We start from the raw sequence: 19,991 nt of genomic DNA, 5'->3' as shown, positions 1-19,991 counted from the left end.
ACCATTTTTCTTTAAAATGTGATGAACCAAGTTTCCTTAAATTTGTATCCTAAGAAGAAAACCATTTACGGATATAAGGACTTTGGCCCTCCTGGACAATTCCTGAACTCTGGCAAGTTAGACGGGAACGGGGTTGTTGAATTGTGGAGTACTGGTGAACTGCTTCCTCACTGTCAATACTTTGGGCAGCCTCTTTTCCAACATGGTGGTTGCCCGTTCATCTTTGGAAAATACCCATATTCTGCATCTATTACAAACAGATACTATTGCATATAGGACTCTGCTACACAGTGGTTCATGCAGATTGTCCCATTTCCTGTTTATTTCCACATGACAGGCAAGGTTTTTCACACCGTTGCAAAAGTACCAAGTAGTAGAACCATGAACCAAAGCAGACCATGGAAGCCCATGCTCACAGAGGCGCCATTGTGCCTTATTTTATACAAGCTACAGTAGGAACATAAATCTAAACTCCACCTTTCTGTCTTCATGTAATCAGCAACAGGCTCAAGAACAACAAAATATGAGTGTGTGTGTGTGTGTGTGTATGTGTACACGTAGAAAGTTTCCCCCAAAATAACTGGCCTCTGCCTCCTACTGAAGAACCACAGCTAACCATTGCCAATCAATTACAGAGTGATAAAAAAGGTTGGTTTGTTTCTGTTCCTTGTTAAGACTCCAGCCTTTCAGATTTCCCTGAGAAGCACATGCACACTTTGCTCGGCTGCGTGAAAGAGCTTGCAATCTCTAGTGTGTGTCAGAGGGGCCGATCTTCCGGCTCCAAGAGCAGGCTGGCCATGGGCAGTCATCCGTCCCGTGAGAGCTGTCTTGCATCCTATGGCAGAGAGAGGACTTCTCTCCCGTTTGCCTGGCAGTGCGTGACCCCGGCACAGCTTCACAGTGTTCTCCAGGGACGTGGTCCTTTTGATCAGTACTTTTGGAGCCATCTACAGAGATGATCAGAGACTTGCCTGTGAAGCCAGACAAGGTATTTTTGTCTTCTTGTTCCAGAGAAGTCTCTGAGTTTGGGCAGATTTGAGGAGCTTTTATTCTGTAATGCTTTGTGCTTATTTTCTTTTCCTGAAATTCGGACTCTTTTTGGAAAAATGTTCTAAGTATGACACCGGTATTAGAAAAGTCTGCATGAATCACTTTGTAACAAGTGACCACATGCTTTGTACTAAATTTCTGTAGGACTCTCTTGCACAAATTGCATCCTAAGTGAACTGATTTTTTCCTTAGTCTGAGGGGGAAAAAAATCCCTGTGTAAGCCAATTAATTTTAGCATAAGTTAGATGTAAAACAGTTACCTAAAAGAATAAAGGCATGAACTCTTCAGTAGGGAAAGTAAAAGGTCGTTGACTTACTTTCCACCCCAGTAGAGCTTGGTGGTTATGACCAGGCTGGATCTCCTGCACAGCAAACAGACACAGAGAACCGTCAACACGCTGCGGACACATTGGTATCATCACGCCAGAAAGAATTCATTATTGTACCTCACAAAACATTGATAAAGAGATGAATTAGTTAATCCATACCAGTGACATGTAAGGGGAAGGTTGGCCTCCCGGGGAAAGGGATGGAGGGGAGCGAGCTTTGCCTGAGTGGCAGAGGAGGGGGCGGCAGCAGGGGTGCCTGGAGGTCAGAGGGAGGCCAGCGGCTGCAGCGGGAAGGGAAGCGGGTGGCTTCTGGGTGGGTGGCCTTAGTGCACAAATGAGCAGTCACACATGAGCATCTGGCACAATGCTGCTGCCCGTGAGCCTGCCCGGGGGGAAGTCCACCTCGCGCCCAGGACCATGGGCCCACGACTCCCAGGTGTCATGCACAGGCTGCAGCTGACCATGCGGTACAAGGTCGAGTCTAATAGTCCATGTTTTCTCTGAGTGTTTCCTTAAGTGGAAATGCCCGTTTAGGAAAACTGCCGCAAGATCCTTTAGTCAACGTTCTACCACTTAACCTCCAAGGGAAGGAAACAAGGACATCTTGCCAGCTCGTTGGTCACCTTTTCCACGCCACAGTCGAGGGTGGGACTGTTGTGGACCTAGGTCTGAGCGCTGCCCCCTTGGAGTTGAAGAGTGGGGGCAGATCTCAGGGCCATCTACTCGCTGGGCGTGTGATTCAACGGAGCTGCTGGGGGAAGAACCATTTGAGATTGAGAGGTTAAGAATTTGGGAGTATTGGAAGTCCAGCACTTATAATCCCGAAGGCTGTAGGGTGGGCCCTGGAGGCTCTCAGGAATAAAGCCGGGCATGGCTAGTGACGACACTGGGGAATGACAGTGGCCGTTCTGACAACTCGGCGGCAGCGAGGAAAATCTGTTGACAGTGCCGGCAACCCCAGCCCACTGACCTTGAATCCCTGAAAAATTGTTGAGGCCTGGCAGGGGGAGCTCTGGAAACACGTGCTCACACTCCCCAGAGGGGCCGAGGCGGTTTCCAGGCTAACCCACCAGCGCCCCGTGCATCCTGGAGGAGTAGCCTGCCAGGGGCGCCGGGTCTCCTTCCACTTCCACACAAGGCTGCGTGGAAGTTATAAAGAAGAATGCAGCCCTTCCCATCCCTCGGAGCAGACAGGCCTGCAGAGCTGCACGTCCTGTCAAAACACCAGCTAGACTTACCTGCCTAGGTAGGCTTCCCGCAGGATGCCTGGCCTCTGTGGGCGGGCACACTAACGTTTACGCTCAACAGCCAGTGGAGACAGCAGCCCAGCCCACCATCCCGACCCCCCCGGAAGCTGTCAGAGCAGCTCCTCCGAGTGGGCCGCAGGGACAGTGAGCTAGCGAGGGCTCAGCCTGCAGAGGCTGTGGCACATCTTCTCCCACTTGGTCGGCATGGCGTGTCTGTCACAGTAATGCTGCTCATTTTACAGGTGGGGAAAGTGAGGACCAGAGAAGCGAAGCACCTTGTCCTGGATCACACAGCCAGCAAGCAGCCGCTCAGGGGCGAGAGACCAGCTGTGCCAGGTGAAGCCGCCTTACAGGGTCAGTGCTGAGATGACAGGCTCATCTTTTCAGTCTGGTGGGGCAACTGTAACTGACAAGCTTTCTGCTGCATGCTGGGAGCTCTAGGTTTTGTTTGCAAACCTGAAAGGAAGCTTATGATATATGCAAGGGAGTCTGTGTTTCAAAGGGTGCATGTAAGAGGCTCTGCAGCCACAGAGAGGGGAGATTCAGGGTTCTCAGGGTGCCAAGGGGAGGCCTGCAGCACACGAGTAGGTGCCCCCTCTTCTTCCTCGGACATTCTCTGGAGCCACGCAACATGGGCCTCACTGCACTACTGGTGGCCTGGGCTCCAAGGGTTTTTTTTTGTACTGGGGACTGAACCCAGGGGCTGTTAGCCACTGAGCCACATCACCAGCCTTTTTAATTTTGAGATAGGGTCTCACTAAGTTGCTTAGGCTCTCATTAAGTTGCTGAGGCTGGTTTAGAACTTGTGATCCTCCTGCTCAGCCTCCGAGTGGCTGGGACTGCAGGGGTGCAACACCATGCCCGGCGCTCCAAGGGTTTTGTTATAGGTGCAGTTATGTCCCCTCCAAAAAGACATGTCAAATTCAGCACCTTGGAGCATGGGCTTATTTGGAAACAGGGTCACTGCAGATGTAACTAGTTGTGCCGAGGCAAGGTGGCACTGCAGTGGGTGGGCCCCGGGCCTGGTGTGACTGCTGTCCTTAGAGGAGACTGCGTGATGAGGAGACTGAGGCTGACGAGCTGCTCTGCAAGTCGTGGATCCCGGTCCCCAGGAGCGTGGCCCTGCCAACAGCTTGATTTTGGACTTCTGGCCTTGTTCTGGGCAAAAATCAATTTCTGTTGTGTTAGCCCCCCAGTTTGTGGTGCTTGTTGTAGCAGCAGCACTAGGGAATGGCTGCAGGCCACTGTCACCCTGGGAGGGACAACGGTCATGCTGGAGCCCCTATGAAGGACTGAGGTGTGAAAGGCACTCTCCCCCCCCAAAGGTGGATACACCAAAGGCGTATCTCAGTGCCATGCAAGCAGGCTAGGGACCCAGGGGTTCCTGGGCTCCTCTGCTGCGCTCCCCTCCCAGAGGGAGTTTAAACCATGCACGTCGAGCGAGGCACCACGAGCCGGGGCTGAGCCGAAGGCGTTGTAGTGTCTGTTTCCTGCACTAACTTGGAAGCACCTGCATGAGGACCTAGCTCTCTCATTTACTCGGTCGCCCCCAGAGCAGAGCAGGACCCCTGACTTGCCCAGCAGTCTTTGCTGGACTTTGCTGTTCTGTGCTTGTGCTGGGGAGGAAGTGGCTGCGACTGACACCATGGAGAAGTGGAGGGGGCTGTCCCCGCCCTCCAGGGTGCCAAGGTTCCAGAGGTGGTGGGATGGGACGGGCACAGGGCAGTTGCTGGCTGACCCGGTTCAGGGGAGAGGCTTGGGGACTGACCCAAGGACTCTCGTCTCCTCACTCCCTGCAGGAGTCACTGCGGAAATGAGCGGTGAACGCGAGTCTGAGTGTGTCCACAGCCAGCTCCTGCTCTCACTTCCTTCGCCAGAGTCACAAACCGCAAAGGCGCGAACTCGTCACTTTCTTTTAGGCACCAGTCTCTTGAGCAGCCCTCTTTCCCTGCCAACCGGCAGTAGCTCATGGTGATCGATGACTATTCTATCATTTCGAGGCACAAGTAATGAACTGGTTGGCTTTTATTTTCAAGCTGCTGTAAATCATTTCTTGACTGAGGGTTGATTTTTTTTTTTTTTGACAGCCTTTTGGTCGGGTGGCGTATGATTTTATTTTCCCTTCTCTGGCACAAAGTAGTAAGCATTTTTAAAAGGTAAACAAACGGTTATGGAGAACACGGTACCTCCAGCCTTTCTTCTTGATGATGCTGCCCAGGATGACCTCAGCCCTGGAGGGGAAACAGATGACATCTTAGAATTCAGGCTCCTGGAGAAGCAAGTGTCAAACCCCAGCACCAGAGCCACCCCTTGCCTCCACGTTCCCAAAATAGCAGCCACTCTTGGCTGGAAGCACAGCGCCACCGTTTCTGCTCGAACCTGCAGAATCCGCTCCCGGGCATTCCAGAGGTACCTGCCAAATCCTGGCAGAGACTGCCGCGGCCCTGGGGCTTGGGAGCAGCAGAGCCATTTGGCAGTTGGGTGTTTTTGAACCTGAGTGCATATGTGAGTGTCCTGCTCAGTGGCGTCCTCCTAACTGCTGTGGAACAAGTCAGTTGTGACCAGGGAGGACAAGGACACCTCATTCTAGGTGGCTTAGACAGGAAATGTGACTCCCTGGTGGTCTCGGAGGGTGAGGAAAATCCATGTGTGGGCTTGACTGACCCCAAGGCCAGGCTGTGGTGCAGTGGCTCATATGAGGACATCCTGGATCTCAGGCAAATGTTGGCATGTGAGCAACATATAAGGAGGCCTGACATGTCCATTCTGTCCCCAACGCTGGGCTGCGGAGAGGTGCCCTAGAGACACCCAACCGCCCCACAACCTGCAGCCCACGCCCCACAGTCCCCTTGGGTTGCAGAGCTGCTCCCACGAATGGTGTCCTTTCTTTGGCCGAGGGAGCCGCACATCATGACCACTCCAGGAGGCCGGGACCCCAGGTCTGTTCTGAAATGTGCTGCCTACACTGGGACCTGGCGGCCTGGCCCATCTGTCCCGACCCCCAGCCCTGCCCCAGAGCCCCAAACCAGCACTGGGGTCAGCGAGGTGTGACTGCTCGAAAGAAGAGGAGCTCTCTGCAGCTCTGTCTGCAGCCCTGAGATGCCCTCTTACAAAAGCCGTTGGTTTCCTGGCGTCTTTGGGGACTCTGCCTTTGAAGTCTGATCCGCCTGGGGTGCCAGTGTCAGCCAGGCTGGCAAACAGGAAGAGCATCCCTGCTACCGGGCAGGCAGGCGTCCCAGTTCCACTGCCAGCTTGGGAACCAGGAGATGTGGTGACAAGGCAGCTATGGAAACACCCGCCCGGACTCTGCTTTTCCACTTCCTTGCTCAAATATTCAACTGGCATCCCCCATCCCCACCGCCGCTGCTCAGGCACCTGCTGCCTCTGCCCCTCTGTAGACCGTGGCAGGTGCTGACCAGCCTCCCTCCCTCAGGTCTGTCTCCCACACAGGGGTGTTTGGGTGGGCAGAGAGGGCCAGAGTGGTCAATGTCCCCACCCTAGTGACGAGAGCAGGCCTGGCAGGCTCTCTTGGTGCCACAGATGCCTCTGAGGGACACAGACAGGTACCAACTTACTTTCCAGCGGCATAGACCTCGGCGGTATCGAAGAGATTAACGCCACTCTCGTACGCGATCGTCATCAGCCGTTCAGCGACCTGCAAGGGGACACAGAGGCCAGTGAGAAGCGACCAGCATTTTCCAAACCTGAGAAGCAGCTTGAGACCCTCCACTGAGAACGGCACTGGGGTCTCACCAACCACTTGTCCTTCTCGGCTGGAAAGAGAGTAAAAGACGGCTGGGCCTGGGCCTGGGCGAAGCAGGGAGGCCCTCAGGTGGAGAGGCAGTGTCCTCAAGCCGGCTGGAGCACAGCGAGGTGGGCACAACTGTGCTTCCCGCGCTGCTGCACAGACCTGGCTGACAACATCTCTGTGGCATCTAATGGACAACAAAGAGGGTCCCGAGAACCGCTGCCAACGCCGTTCTCCACTGCCCTCTCCAGGCCAGTGGCTTTTGGCAGCTGATGACTCCTGACCCAAAAGCATGTGACTTTTCCCCAGGAGGCTTAGAGGAACAGGCTGATGAACCCAAGGTGGGACAGAAGTGTGACTAGTGAAACCCCAGCACCCGAGTTCAGCCAAGCCCCAGGCAGCATCCACGCGGACAGGAGGAGCAACGCCCGGCTCTCAGGGTCAGCTCTGGGAGCCCCTGTGTCCTCTGTGCCACTGGACACGGTGGCAAGGCACAGGGCAGCAGAGGGACGGCTAGACACAGATCAGGGCAGCTGCAGAGGCGCCCCACGGCCGAGAAGGCCATGCTTCGTTTTGCTGGTTGACTTGGTCGTTTGCAGAGTCTCGCACCCTAGGAACAATCACAATTGATTTTTCCATCGGCTTTTGATGGCGGGCTCCAGTCGCTCATGGGCATTTCCAAGATAAACTACTTTTCCGTTGTTCTGAAAATTGACCTATCAGGAAGACGGTTAGGCTAGCAAAGCGGAATCCGTGCAGAGCCTTCAGCACAGTGGCCACAAATGTGCTCTTACTGATTTTAATTTGTTACTACGTTTACCATGACTAGAGGTTAAAAGTTAACTCCAGTCTTTCCCATGAAGACTGCCGTATGTTCTGGAAATCTTGGTGCTTGTCTTCTCTATCACCCTGGTACCGCATCGTTTGACACGTCATGGGTTATTGGGAAGTGTGCGACTTATCTAAGGAGGGATTTTAAGACAAGAACGAGAATTCTGGAGGACACTTGGCCTAGCTGATGGGGTGGTTCCCAGCCACAGCGTGGGAAGACCTCAGCCTCGGGCTCAGCCTGCTCCCCTGGCCCGGGGCGTCGGGGCCCTTGCAGCAGACAGCAGGCACGGTGGAGGGGAGAGCAGAGGCTGAGAGGCTGGCCGCCAACTTCAGACCTCCCTCCCGCCTGCTGCCCCTCTCCCACCTCACGCCAACCACAGCTATGTCGCCTGTCCCCCTTCAGGAAGGAAGGGCTCACTCTCTGACGCTGGAGTGCTTCGGCCATCTCTCAAACTTGCATTTGGTCTGAGCTCCTTGCCCAAGGTCCCGCCTGCTTCCAGTCAGCCTTTGTCCACTGACCTACCAGCACAGGGACATAAAGGCCCAGCCCTCTCGCCCAGGCTGGGACAACTCTGCAGACTGGCTCAGCTGGTGGGGTTGGCTGACCACTGTCAGCCCTGTGCCAAGGCCCATCCCCTATGTCCTTCCCCCATCCTGTTTCCTCCCCTGCACTGGGTGGGTCCCGAGAACTTTTCCAAGTAGCTGTTCTGCAGGCTGTTCTTCACTCAGAGTCCACTTCCTAGGGACACGTGATTCAAGTCCTGCATAGTGATCTCTGCCCAGCTCTGGGAGCACACAGGTGAGACTCCCAGATCTGTTAAATTACACTAGTGACTTCGGGAGCTGTGGGGAGAGGCCCCGGTGCCCCAAGCTCCACCTGAGGAACAATACAGAAATAAAAATAAAAACTGCTGTAAAGGGCTTCTCTTGGGCCAGGTGCCTGCCTAAGCACTTTAAAGCACCTCTCCTTAATCCTAACCAGGTCCTGCTGGGTAGGGGCATCATACTGATGAGGCAGCTGTTGGTAAATGTCAATGTTAGCAAGTCAAGTTAGTCAATGCAGAGTGGGAGCAGATCCCACAGAATACATCCACTCAGATATACTATCCCTGACTCCTTGATGGTCCTGCAGGTATATACTAGCCTGACTCCTTGATGGTCGTGCAGGCATATGCTGTCCTGACTCCTTGATGGTCGTGCAGGCATATGCTGTCCTGACTCCTTGATGGTCCTGCAGGCATATGCTATCCTGACTCCTTGTGGTCCTGCTGGTATATACTAGCCTGACTCCTTGTGGTCCTGCAGGCATATGCTGTCCTGACTCCTTGTGGTCCTGCAGGTATATACTAGCCTGACTCCTTGGTGGTCCTGCAGGTTACTAGCCTGACTCCTTGATGTTGCAGGTAGGAAAGGACGGACCAGAGGCACTCTAAGGTGTAGAACTCAGGGGGATCTTGCCACTCAATGCCTGCATACCTCATGCCATGCCCTGAAGGTATTCCCTAAAGCCAATGATAACAATATTGCTTTGGTAAGCACTGTTCTGAATATGTAAACGATGATCTAAAGAAGTTTACAGTAAATACAATCCCTGTAGCTGCCGTTTGCCAAGTGCTGCTCCCTATCAGTCAGAGGTTAAGTAGGTATCTGATGTGCTAATCCTTTCAGGGGACGTCAAGGGCAGCATCGCTGTCCCATTCCCCACAGAAGGAGCTGAAGCTCAGAAAGGTTGGTTAACTTGCTCACGCCAGCTTCACCAATTGCCTGTTGCTCAGGACTGAGAGCATTTTTGTGATGTGACCTTTCAGTGCTAAGACTGAGAAAATCCTGTGCCACCTGGGGCCAGTGGGTCACCCTCGTTGAAACAGGAAATGAATAAATCTATAAAACAAACACGCGAACCAGAGCCGTGAAGTCTTTTCATAAACCGACTAATGCTAATTCTAAACCATCTCACTCTCCGTTGAGCCTGCGCACATGGCAGATTGATAATCTCAAGGACTATGACTAGGCCAGATGTGGAACACACAGGAAGCAAGATGAAACTGAGTCTTCGCCATTTCCTGGGCTCCGCACACCACCCCTGTGCAATGTCAGGGTCCCACCCAGGAGTGCTCCTGCTGCAAGCGCTCTGCATCAGCTTCTCGTCAGCGTCGTAGAAGTGAAAATTAACTTACCTCGTCTGAAATTTGACCTCCAAATGTCACCCATGTTCCTAGAAGAGATGAAATATTTGCCCATTATTCCTGATCATTTCTAATATTGAACACGAGAGGAAACTCTTTCCACAGATGGGCCACCTCGGTGGGTTGCGGGGGATCCTCAGGGCACGGGGTGAGGGCACACAGGGGCTGCTGTCCGTTCTGTCCTCTCGCTGGGTGTCAGGGGACCTGTGTGCCACGGGGGGGGGGCTCTTTACCGCTATGCTCCTGGCAGCCCTGTGTCAAATAAAGACTTCTCTTCAGCCCCAGGATCATGACTGCCGCTGTCACGCCCCCCAGCCACACGCCCATTCCTGCCTCTGCTTGGCTCAAGGCCAGCTGAAGGTGAAGGTGAGACCTTGTGTTACACTTTTGCCCTGCCTTGCCTCCAACAGAGGCTCTGTCTTGGGTTCCCTGTTAGCTTTCTGAAGGAACCCCTCTGATGTCCTTCCCATCTCCAATGCCACGGCTTAGAAGGGGTCACTTTGCACCCTCTCTGTACGACCTGCGTCACTCGGCCCTGCTTGGGTGGGGCACAGGTGCAGCTGCAGTGAGCATGGGCACGGCAGGGCAGGGAGGCGGAGCCAGCGGCCCGAGAGAGGCAGACATGAGCAGGCGCCACGCGGGGTCCCCAGCCGCTCATTCCCTCCCTGCTCCATCCACGTCGGAGCCCCATTCACTGCCGGGCAAAGGCATGGCACGCTGGGGACAGACGTAATGACGTAATGACGCAGTTCCCTTCTGCCCAGGGTTGAGGTTCACAGTGCTCCGACAGGAGGCAGCGGGGAGAGCGTCTCTACCTAGCCAGACGGGGGCGCTAGGGAGGCCTCCTGGACGGGTGGCGCCTGGGGTCTCGCAGCAGCTAACAGGATGAGGAAGGAAGGGGCGGGCATTTCAGGAAGAGGCCAGGGCTTGGGCAAGACAGGTGGGAGGGCGCTGGGGTGTGCTGGCAGAACCGGGCAGAGGGCTGGGCAGCTGGGGAGTGGCCGGCTAGGCTCGGCGTGCAATGGGATGCAGCTGTGAACTTGCATCTGGCATCTCCCAACAGCGGTCATTGCTACCACCACTGAGCACCTCTCAAACGCCAGGCCGCGTGCTAGGAGATGCTTCTCTGTTCATTTTGACACACTCACACGGCCAGCTTGCTGTCCACCTTTCCAGATGGGGACCCAGCACTGACCAGCCCTAGTGCACGAGTCAGTCAGGCCGTCCAGACGCACTTGGCTTCAAACCTCTTCCCCACGCAGGCCCCATTAGACGGGCCCCTCTTAATCTTGACACTTGGTAGGGTGCGTGTTGACATGATCACCCCTTTGCCTCTTGGTCCTCAGGGACCAAAACAAAGGTAGGACATGAAATGATGTTGCCCTTAAACTCTGCATCCCAAGAGGTTGCAAATGGGTAGCCAGAAAGTCACACTCAGTTACGAGGCTTGACTAGAATGGAGTTGACCCACTTGGTATTCTAATAAATCTCAAATGAGCCATGACAAATACTTAGGAGACTTTTCTTAAATTCTCAATTCCCAGCTTCTCTGGAGAGCAGAGGGTCAGCGTGCCCAAGAGGCAGGTAAGCTCCTCAGGTGAGCCCCCACCTCTTCCTGGAGTTTTCCCAACACAGACATCCAGCAGTGGTTGTATTTACTACATAGGTGGACCACCATTTTTTCTTACTGTAAAATTAAGTGGAAAATGAACCTGTGCAGCTAAAAAACAGAGCTGAGTATTTAATGAACTAATGGAAGTGACCTTTCTTTTTGGTGGAAGGGCAGATTATCCAAACAAGGAATGTCTACGCAGAAAGACTACATCTTAAGGCACCGTAATAAAACCAGCCTGAGTGGTGCGCAGGAAGAATGGGAGTTGAAGGACTTAATGGGCTGAAGAAATGGCAGTGTTTGTTTTCAAATGAGAATAAAATAAGCCCACTGCTGTGAAATGCGGCTCTCTATTAAGGGAAAAAAATTGCTTGGGCGTCAAAACCTTTTTACAACAACCCGTTCATAAAAGAGCCTCTTTTGAATTCTGCAGAAATGATGTCCTGAGCATAAACAGGCATTTGAAGATGTTGGTATAACCAGCATCTTTGGGGCTCGGCATGTTAAAAATATGTTTGAGAACTTTCAGGACAAGTTAAAGTATTGGTGGTGTTTTTTTATAGCAGCAAATAAGAATGTTGATCTAAAGAACCACGCCCAACTACGTGGTGCGGTGAGGATTTGGAAAGGGTCAGGAATTTGTAGACAAGGAGCTTGTGAAAGGTAGAGTCTCCAGAGTGGCTTAGTCTGTGATGAATAGGGAGCAGAACACACTGGTGAAGTCACCATGTGTCACTGTGGACGGGCTCGGCCTGGGCACATTTTTTCAGGACTCTATACCCAAATCCATTAACTTCCTTATTCATTAGGAATTGCTTTGGGCTAAACAGCAAACAATGGGACAAGCCGTGGATGCAGTAATTCATACCACAAATTGGCTATTCTGTCTTTAGGCCAAATCAGGTCAGTGTTTGCTGAATGAATCTGCTGACTTGACATGCGCTGCTGGAGAGGCTTTTAAACTGCTCGTGCCCTCAAAGGAAGAGTCCTGTCTCCACGGAGCAGCGAAGACCGGGCCACATCTGGGCTGCTTGCCACAGTACATCTCGTCTGGGTATTTAGAATATTTTCCTTCAGGGACATTGGCAAATGTAGGTGCTCCTTGACTTACAAATGGGATTATGTCCTGAAAACTCCATCACAACTTGAAAATATCCTAAGTCACAAAGACATTCAGTGCACCCAACCTGCCAAACATCAGCTCAGCTGCGCAGAGCACAGGCCACCCTCCTTTGTGACTGTGTGGCTCTCTAATTGCTGGACCTTCCTGCCGCTGCCCAGCACTGTGAGAACGTCTCACACATTGCTGACCCAGGAAAAGGTCAAATTTCAAAATCCGAAGGGCAGGTAGCTTAGCGGTAGAGTGCTTGCCTAGCATGCACAGGGCCCTGGCTCGATCCCCAGTACCCCAAAACAAAACAAAACAAAACAAACAAAACCCTGGCTTCTACTTCACATGTACAGATTTGCACTATCACCAAGTCGAGAAATGGTGTCTCCACGTGGTGAGCCACGATTTTGCCTGTGCCGGAGCACCCCACTGGCTCCTCTCAGTCCTGACCAAACGGAGGTTCTGGGCGTCTATTTGTTAAGGAATAATCTGGTCCCCTTTCCTACATACGTTACCATCCCCTGAGATTCATTCTCTAAAATAGTGTCTTTGAAAAATGAATTCTAAAAAATGTCTCTCATTTCAAACTTTGTGAAAATAAATTCTCATTAGTTTCCCTTTCATAATTGATTTTTGGTAGAGTTAATGAAGGACTATGATTTGAAATTATGGAATGGTGGTACAACGTAGTTTTGAGGACTAAATAGGACCGACACTCAGAGCAGACTGTACGCAAGACTTGGAGGACATTCTCCGTGAGAGCCTTTTACAATGACTCCATTACAATGACTCCATCTGAGCTGGGGAGAGGCCACGTCTAGGGTCGGTTCTGTTGAAATGAAACTGAAAAAGCCCCTCCGGCCCCTGGGAAAATCCCTCCCACCCTGAGAAAGCCCCTCCCACCCCTGGTTTCCACACACCACAGTGAAAAAATAGAGCCTGAAAGAGGTTTTGGTTCTGAAGAAAATGTTACATTGAAGCAGCAATGAATTATGAGAGAATGACATAGTAATAATTATCTTTGTTTTTCCGCGAATTTAAAAATCATTAATATAAAATATGAATATCATACATATATTTATCTCAAGTTACTGGGGTGGTTTGAATGGTAATGTTCCTCCAAAAGTTCATACTTTGGGAAGTTGGTCCCCAGCTGGTGCTGGAGATGGTGGTGGGACTTTCAAGAGGTGGGTCCTTGTGGGAGATCCTGAGGGTTCCGCGGACGTGAGGTCACTCTCCTGCGACCTTTGGGTAGTTCTCCTGAGATGGTTGTTACAAAGGAGCAATCCTGGCCCCTCGCATCCCCTCTGCTTCTGTCTGAGATGGAATTGCTCTTGTATTCCTATACAAGCTCCTGCCCTGGGGTGTCGCCATCCACACCCCTCACAACAGACCAAGTCCATGCCTTCTGACCTATGCCCCACCCCATCTGAATTTGGGTTTGACCCTGCAAAACTGTGAACTAAATAAACCTCCTTTTCTTCATAAGTATCCCTCCTCAGGTATTTTGTTACAGTAATGAAAAGCTAATAAGTTCTGTAATAGTGCACACTTACTGCTCTGCCATTGTGACTTATTTGGAAACTGACTTGTTTTTCCCCACTTTCTTTCCTTCCTCTCTCCCCTCCCTAACCTTCAGGGTAGCAAGATTACTCTTCCTCTGATCCTAGGTTGAGTTATCTGACCTCGAGCATACATCCACCACAGCAATGAAGTAATTCAGACTGCAGGATGGCGCCAGAAGACCTAAGAAACGGCCCTCTCATAGGGCCACGAGTAGATTATGTCCCCGGACAGGGCACTCCTGGACACAGCCTTTGAATCCCCTCTTTAAAAGGCACCTGTTCTCTCTGACACAGAGTCACAGCCTCTGGGACAAGAGTCCCCGACGTTCTAAAACTTCTTTTTCCTTTTTCTCAAAACTGTGTCCTCATTTTTGGGTTGGCATCAGGGACAAGCACTGAGCTTCCAGTGACAGTTCCATACCTCCACCTTAATTCAGTGAAAATGAAGTGTTTGCTTCTCAAGCTTGTCCTTCCTCCATCCACCTGGCTTTGCTCAGGTGGGACACCTCCTTGGCCTGTTAGACATTCTGTTCTTCTTTAGGCTTTTGTTCATAGACTTTGTATCCTTTTTAGAGAGCAAGCAGAGGGCCGGGATTTTGTTTTGTCAGCTCTGTACATCCACAGCTCTGGAGTAGAGGTGGCCTTTGCCGGTGGCTGGTAAGTGTGGTAGGTTGAATTTTATCTCACTTTCCACGACGTGAGTCTTCAAAATATTGGGATAACTTCCAGCCAATATTTCAGTGCACAGAACTGTGAACAGAGCTCCTCAATCCTCTTCGTTCTTCTAGTCTCAAGATGTTGGAGACGTTTCTCCCTGTCCCTGGCACCTAACCTGCCATGTGCCCTCCTGGAGAAAGGCAAGGCCTCTGGTGAGGAGGGCCTTGGTGACAGTGTGGGCAGGCCACTGCCCACCCAGGAAGAGTTTCACCGCCAGCAGAACCCACCCCTCCCACTGGAGAGAGCTGGCAGCCTCTGGATGGAGGAGGGGGCTCGGCTACGTGGTTTCATTCTCTAATCCACCCCCACCCCCAGAAGGGCTAAGGTGGTTCGTTAGTTCATATGATTCTCAAAAGTCCTCCATGACAATTAGTCACCTTTCTGCCTTTAACGAGGACATGCCTTCTGGAGACCTGGGAAGGGGCGTGACCATTTCACCATGAAATCTCCAGTTAGTTGGTGTTACTTAGAAGGTGGCTTTACTAAACTGACACTTGTTATTTCTAACCTGCAGAAGAGGGAGCACACACACAGCTGTGCTCCTGATGGAGCTCCTCGGGTCACCAAGGGACATGTGCTTCCTGAGTACCCTGTCATGGAGCAGACAAACGGCTGAAGGAGCATGAACAAGGAAAGAAGACTGCCTGCCACGCACTCACGCATGTGCACGCACACACACATGCACACACACACGTGCACACACTCCATGAGCTCACACACACACACACACACTCATGCACACAGGCCCACACACATACACGCACTCATGAGCACACACACACATACACACTCATGCACACAGGCCCACACACGTGCACGCACTCATGAGCACAGGCACACAGAGGCGCCCCCTGATCATAGTTACCCAGTTCTCTGGTGCTCAGGGAGCTGCTTCCTGCTCACTCCTCTGTAAAGCATGCCTGTCACCCTACCACCTCCTTGCTGGAGCGCGAGGCAGTGTTTAGACACTCCAGTGTCATCGTGTCAACACATGACCTCGCCACAGAGCAGGTTCCAGAACTGCGGCCCTCTTGAACTTGGCCTCCTCTCTTGTCTGGGGTCTGACGGCCCAGCCCCGAGTCTCGTCCGCTCTTCCTCCCGCTGCCTGCACACTGCTCCTCCGCCTTCCTTGCCTCTCAGCCGTGCACTGGAGAGTACTGATGGTCGCCCTGAGGTGGTAGAGTCGGGCTGCTTCCTTTTGGGCCCATAAGCGGGCTGGCTGATGGCTGAACGTAGCTTTGTGGTGACGGAGAAGGACGTGGACGTGCACTTGCGACTCCGTCTTGTCGCAGGGAGCATACCTTCACTCTCCCATCCGACCAGTCTTGCTGGGTCCGTCAGGTGCCAGGCATTGCGGTAAGTCCCCAGGACAGAGCAGCAAGGAGAACCGGGATTTGTTCCTCCCCGGTGGAGGAAAGACAAATAACAAGAAAAAGAAGTTAAATATATTTTGCTTGTAAATGTTAATTTCTTAAATAAGTGAACTTCAGATGCTCAGCATTGACTGACGAGTGATCAGAGGGTAGGTTCTAAACGGCGAGTAGAGCAGGTGAGCACAGGTTGGCGAGACGTTGCCGATCGGGGCTGGGGAGGCTTGCGGGGAAAGGCCTGGGGCAGGGGCCGCGGCTCACCTCCCCTCTCAGGAGAGCGGCACTGCAGCTGGGACCCGGGAGGCGGGCTTGCTCAGCCCATCTGAGGACCAGAAACCATGTGGCCAGAGAGGAGGCGGGGAGGTGCAGGGGCCCCGGGGATAGGTCACCTGGGCTCACGTCAGTCATGGAAGACCTGGGAGAGGCCAATGACGAGGCCTTCCATCTTTCTTTTTCACTTTTTGTGGTCCCGCACAGGGTGACCAGGGGCTCTACCACCGAGCCACACCAATCCCTGACCTTCTTTTAAAAGGACACGGCTCTGGTGTTAAGGACAGACCGAGACTGAAGCAGGGCAGACTTCGGAGGTGGCTGTTAATGCGGGTGAGACCACTGAGGCTTGATCCCAGGTGGTGGCAGGGAGGATGTGGAGGTGGCGGGCGGCTGTACTTGGATAGGTTTTGAAGGACAGGTGCTTAAGGACTTGCTGCTTAAGAGGATGCAGGGCAGAGGGAAGCCAAGACTCCAGCACCCAGGCCAGAGCCCGGGGAGAATGGACAGCCAGTTCAACGTGCTTCCATACGGACGGGGTGATTTTAAGTTTTGTAAACAGGACACCTTAGTACAGTCAAGGCTGACCAAAAGTGGTCATGGTTGAGAAGTTTTCAATTCAGAGGCATTTAGAGATATAGAGGTTAAATCATGGAAGAATCTGACATTAGAGATTCACTCCCCAGATCTCACTGGGGTTGGACCACACCCTAGGCAAACCCACGTGTTCGATGACTTTCTTGTGGAGAAGGTGGAGCTGGTGGCAGGAGCCCCCCAGTCATATATCCAGCAAGAAGCAGAGGGAGCCCAGATGCAGAGCTGGTGAGACTAGAGAACAGGAGGTTCCTGGCCATTCGCTGAGGTCCCTGAGCTTTCCCGGCGGGCTGAGGACCAAGCTGTCCACTCTCGGGTCCGAATCCTTCATTCTTCAGGACCCAGAGCTTCCGCCTCAGAGTCCAGCGCTGCTAACCCAGCTCCCAGCACTTCCTATGCTGGGTCAAGGCAGGCGGTGCCTGCCCTGGAATACTCCGCTGTTCTGTTATCTCTCCGCCCCGAGGAACTCCCGACCTCCTGCTTGCTTGTTTTCTTATGCACAAAATCAGGGGCCTCGAGCTTCCTTCCTCTCCACGGCTTCACCATGCCGTGGCTGGACTTTGAAGGGAGACGTTGTCCCATCCACTTAGAAGATGCTGCTGCTACTTCCACCCTGGCCACACTCTACCACAACTACAGGTTCATCCCCAGCAGACTGCCACTGTCTGAGGGCAGGGACCAAGTTTTGCTTAAATTTGAAATTTTAGCCATTCGAGTGGAGTCTGACACATGGTAGGTGCTCAGGAGTTGTAGGTCAATAGATAAACATTTTTAATATCTAGCTCTGATTCAAAAGGATCTCTGTCCAAGATGGTGGACCGGAGGCTGGTTGTTTCCCTCGCTGGTACCCTGAGCACCAGGTTTTCAATCCTCGCCCCACCTGGAGTGTCCCAGGAGCTTTATGTGTTGACCTGGTCCCTCACCAGGCAGATGGAAACCAGAGTCTCTGGGAGCGGGACCCCAGCTGGATATTGTCAAAGCTTTTCAGACAATTGTAATGGAAGCCGGGGTGGAGACCAAGGTCCTGGGACCTCTTCCCTCTATGGTGCCTCCTCCTTGTCTGCCCACCCGACTGGCCTCTTCCTACTCAAACGCTGCTGTCCCCACTTGACAGAGGTGACATAGAAGGTGGCTAAGTGGGACAGCATCAGCCCCAGCAAACACGCCGCCCCCCTGTGGCCTAACCACAGGACGGTGTGCAGAGGGTGGTTCTTTCAATAGAGAGGCTGATGCCAGACCATAACAGACGGAAGCCAAATCCCGGCATCTGGCCCGGGGAAGCCTCCCGTGGTGGGGTGGGAGGTAGCGACAGATGACAGAGGTGAGGAGCTGCCTCCTTGCACCTGTCCCCTCTGCTGCTGGAAGGGCATGGAATGGGGCACCTCCCACAGGGCACGGGGGCAGTCAGGCAGCCCCCACTCACTAGTGGTGTGGTAACAATTCATTCACAGGATTTTAGGAGTATTTGGTGAAATTTGGTAGGGCTCAGGTCTCCACGGCAGCACCAGCTTGACTTCCAGTCTCAGCTCTGTGAGTGTGGAGCGTGAGGGTCCCTCGGGAGTCGTGCTCTGAGGCTCTGACCCTGCGCATCTGAGGTGCAGCCAGCTCATCTGTATATCCAACAACCATCCAGGTGATCTGGAGCAGATGGCGCACTGAGCAACCAGCCACAGCCACAGGAGAGAAACTGGACGCAGACCAGCCCGGGTGCCTGGGACGTGCCTGAGGTTGCACGTTCTGCAAACTGAGCTGCACTGTGCCCTCCGGGTCCACCTCGCATCTGTTTTCCACGAGCCTGGCCCTTATTTTTGGAACCAGGCTGCAGCCTGCGCTTTCATTTTTGGCTTCCAGTGTGTTGCTAATGAGCATCTGGCCAGAGTTAACAAATACGATAACAACTCAGCCTTTTTTTTTTTTTTTAACTTTGATTATCTTTTCTTTCAAGAACCAGTAATGTCACTCGGGCTGCCGGGGTGAGGGTGGGGCTCTCCCACACCTGTGCTTTACGAATGAGCTTGAAGTGGCAATAAAAGCAGGCAGGGAAGTGGCGTAGGCCGCGTGGAATGACAGCGTGCCTCTCGGGAGGTGGTGAGTCGGCAGTATTGCCTCCACAGGTAAAGGATACACAGGTGCGTGCGCGCACACACACACACACACACACACCACATACACACTTTTTTAAAAGGACTAAATATCGTTCAAAATCCTTTCCACTACTTACACTTTCTGCACAAGTAGAAAATAAAATAGGAAACCATGGTCAGATGAGAAAGGGGTTCTCTGCATCTGCCAAGCGACCCATTGCCTTTCTAGGCTCTGTGTGGGGTGTGTCCCGCAGTCAGCGCTAACGTGACGGCACCCCAAAGGGCTGCGTGACTCCACCTGGCTTCCAGACGAGCAGGCGGGTGGCAGAGAGGGGACCCCCACAGCTCGCTGGCACTGAGTCGTCCAAAGCCACATCTCCCCATAGTCCCGTGCTGCTCTCTGGTGCTGAAGGGCCACCCGTCCTGTGTGCCTGCCCAGTCATGTGACCAAGTGTTTGCTAATGGCGGCTGCAGGGATTCCTGGGTTCTTTCCTCTGCCACATGCCTCTCCGCTGAAACTTCCTTCCCTGTGACTTGTTTTACAACTCTTTCTGCTCCAAGCCTCCTGTCTGGGGACGAAGAACAACGCCCACTTGTGGCCCGTGCTCTGGCCCTGACCAGCTCATGTCCACTCCGCCCGCATCAGGGTTTGTCTTGGGATTTGTCTGCTAGAGCATCTCCAGCCTCATGCAAGAGCCATCGTCACCACCAGAGGCCCTTGGACCCGGCAGAGCTGGAGCCAGGGCCATGGCCAGGCAGCGGCCGGACGCCCTCACCTTGGGAGGGATCCCGGGCAGCCTGCCCCGGGCACAGAGGGCGGAGCCTGCCCAGGCCAGGCCAGGCGGGGCTGGGCCTCCGGAAGCCTGGCGGAGACCGGTCCCGAGGTGTGGCTGCCTGGCACAGGCCTGAGGGGAGGGCGACGTGGCAGGACTGACGGACAGTCTGCCTGACCCTGTAGAGAAAGTGCGAACATTGAGGTGTTCTTTCCCTCTTAGATTTCCATCTTGCTTTGTCTCCTGGTGAACCTGCTGGAACCTGTTTCCTCAATCCTCTGATCAGCACAATCCAAGACAAAGGCGTGGCATTGGAAATGGAACCGGGGGGCGGGCCGAGGGGTCTTGGACTGTGCACGAGGTAGTTTTGTGGGATCAAGCAGATTGCAAGGGTCGATGGGAATGAAACTTCAGCACAGAGACTCCCCCAACCACAACCCGCTCTGCCCCGTGGGTGGAAGGATTCCTGGTACAGGTGTTGACGTCCGGCTTCATCCCCTTCCA

At 53.2% G+C, this 19,991-nt stretch overlaps 1 protein-coding gene across 4 annotated transcripts in view; it reads right to left on the bottom strand.

Moving 5' to 3' along the window:
• Kcnab1 (potassium voltage-gated channel subfamily A regulatory beta subunit 1) overlaps positions 1-19,991 on the bottom strand; it is a 332,151-nt gene that overhangs the window by 67,226 nt on the left and 244,934 nt on the right. For all 4 annotated transcript variants that reach the window (XM_047564422.1, XM_047564423.1, XM_047564424.1 and 1 more), the window contains exons 3-6: positions 9,383-9,420; positions 6,202-6,281; positions 4,813-4,857; positions 1,368-1,412 (exon numbers count right to left, since the gene is read on the bottom strand). In XM_047564422.1, the coding sequence (XP_047420378.1) occupies positions 1,368-1,412; positions 4,813-4,857; positions 6,202-6,281; positions 9,383-9,420 (208 nt within the window). The remainder of the gene's footprint in view (positions 1-1,367; positions 1,413-4,812; positions 4,858-6,201; positions 6,282-9,382; positions 9,421-19,991) is intronic.

The sequence above is a fragment of the Sciurus carolinensis genome, chromosome 9 (assembly GCF_902686445.1).
Source record: "Sciurus carolinensis chromosome 9, mSciCar1.2, whole genome shotgun sequence".
Classification (NCBI taxonomy): domain Eukaryota; kingdom Metazoa; phylum Chordata; class Mammalia; order Rodentia; family Sciuridae; genus Sciurus; species Sciurus carolinensis.
This window is presented reverse-complemented; position numbering and strand designations above follow the sequence as displayed.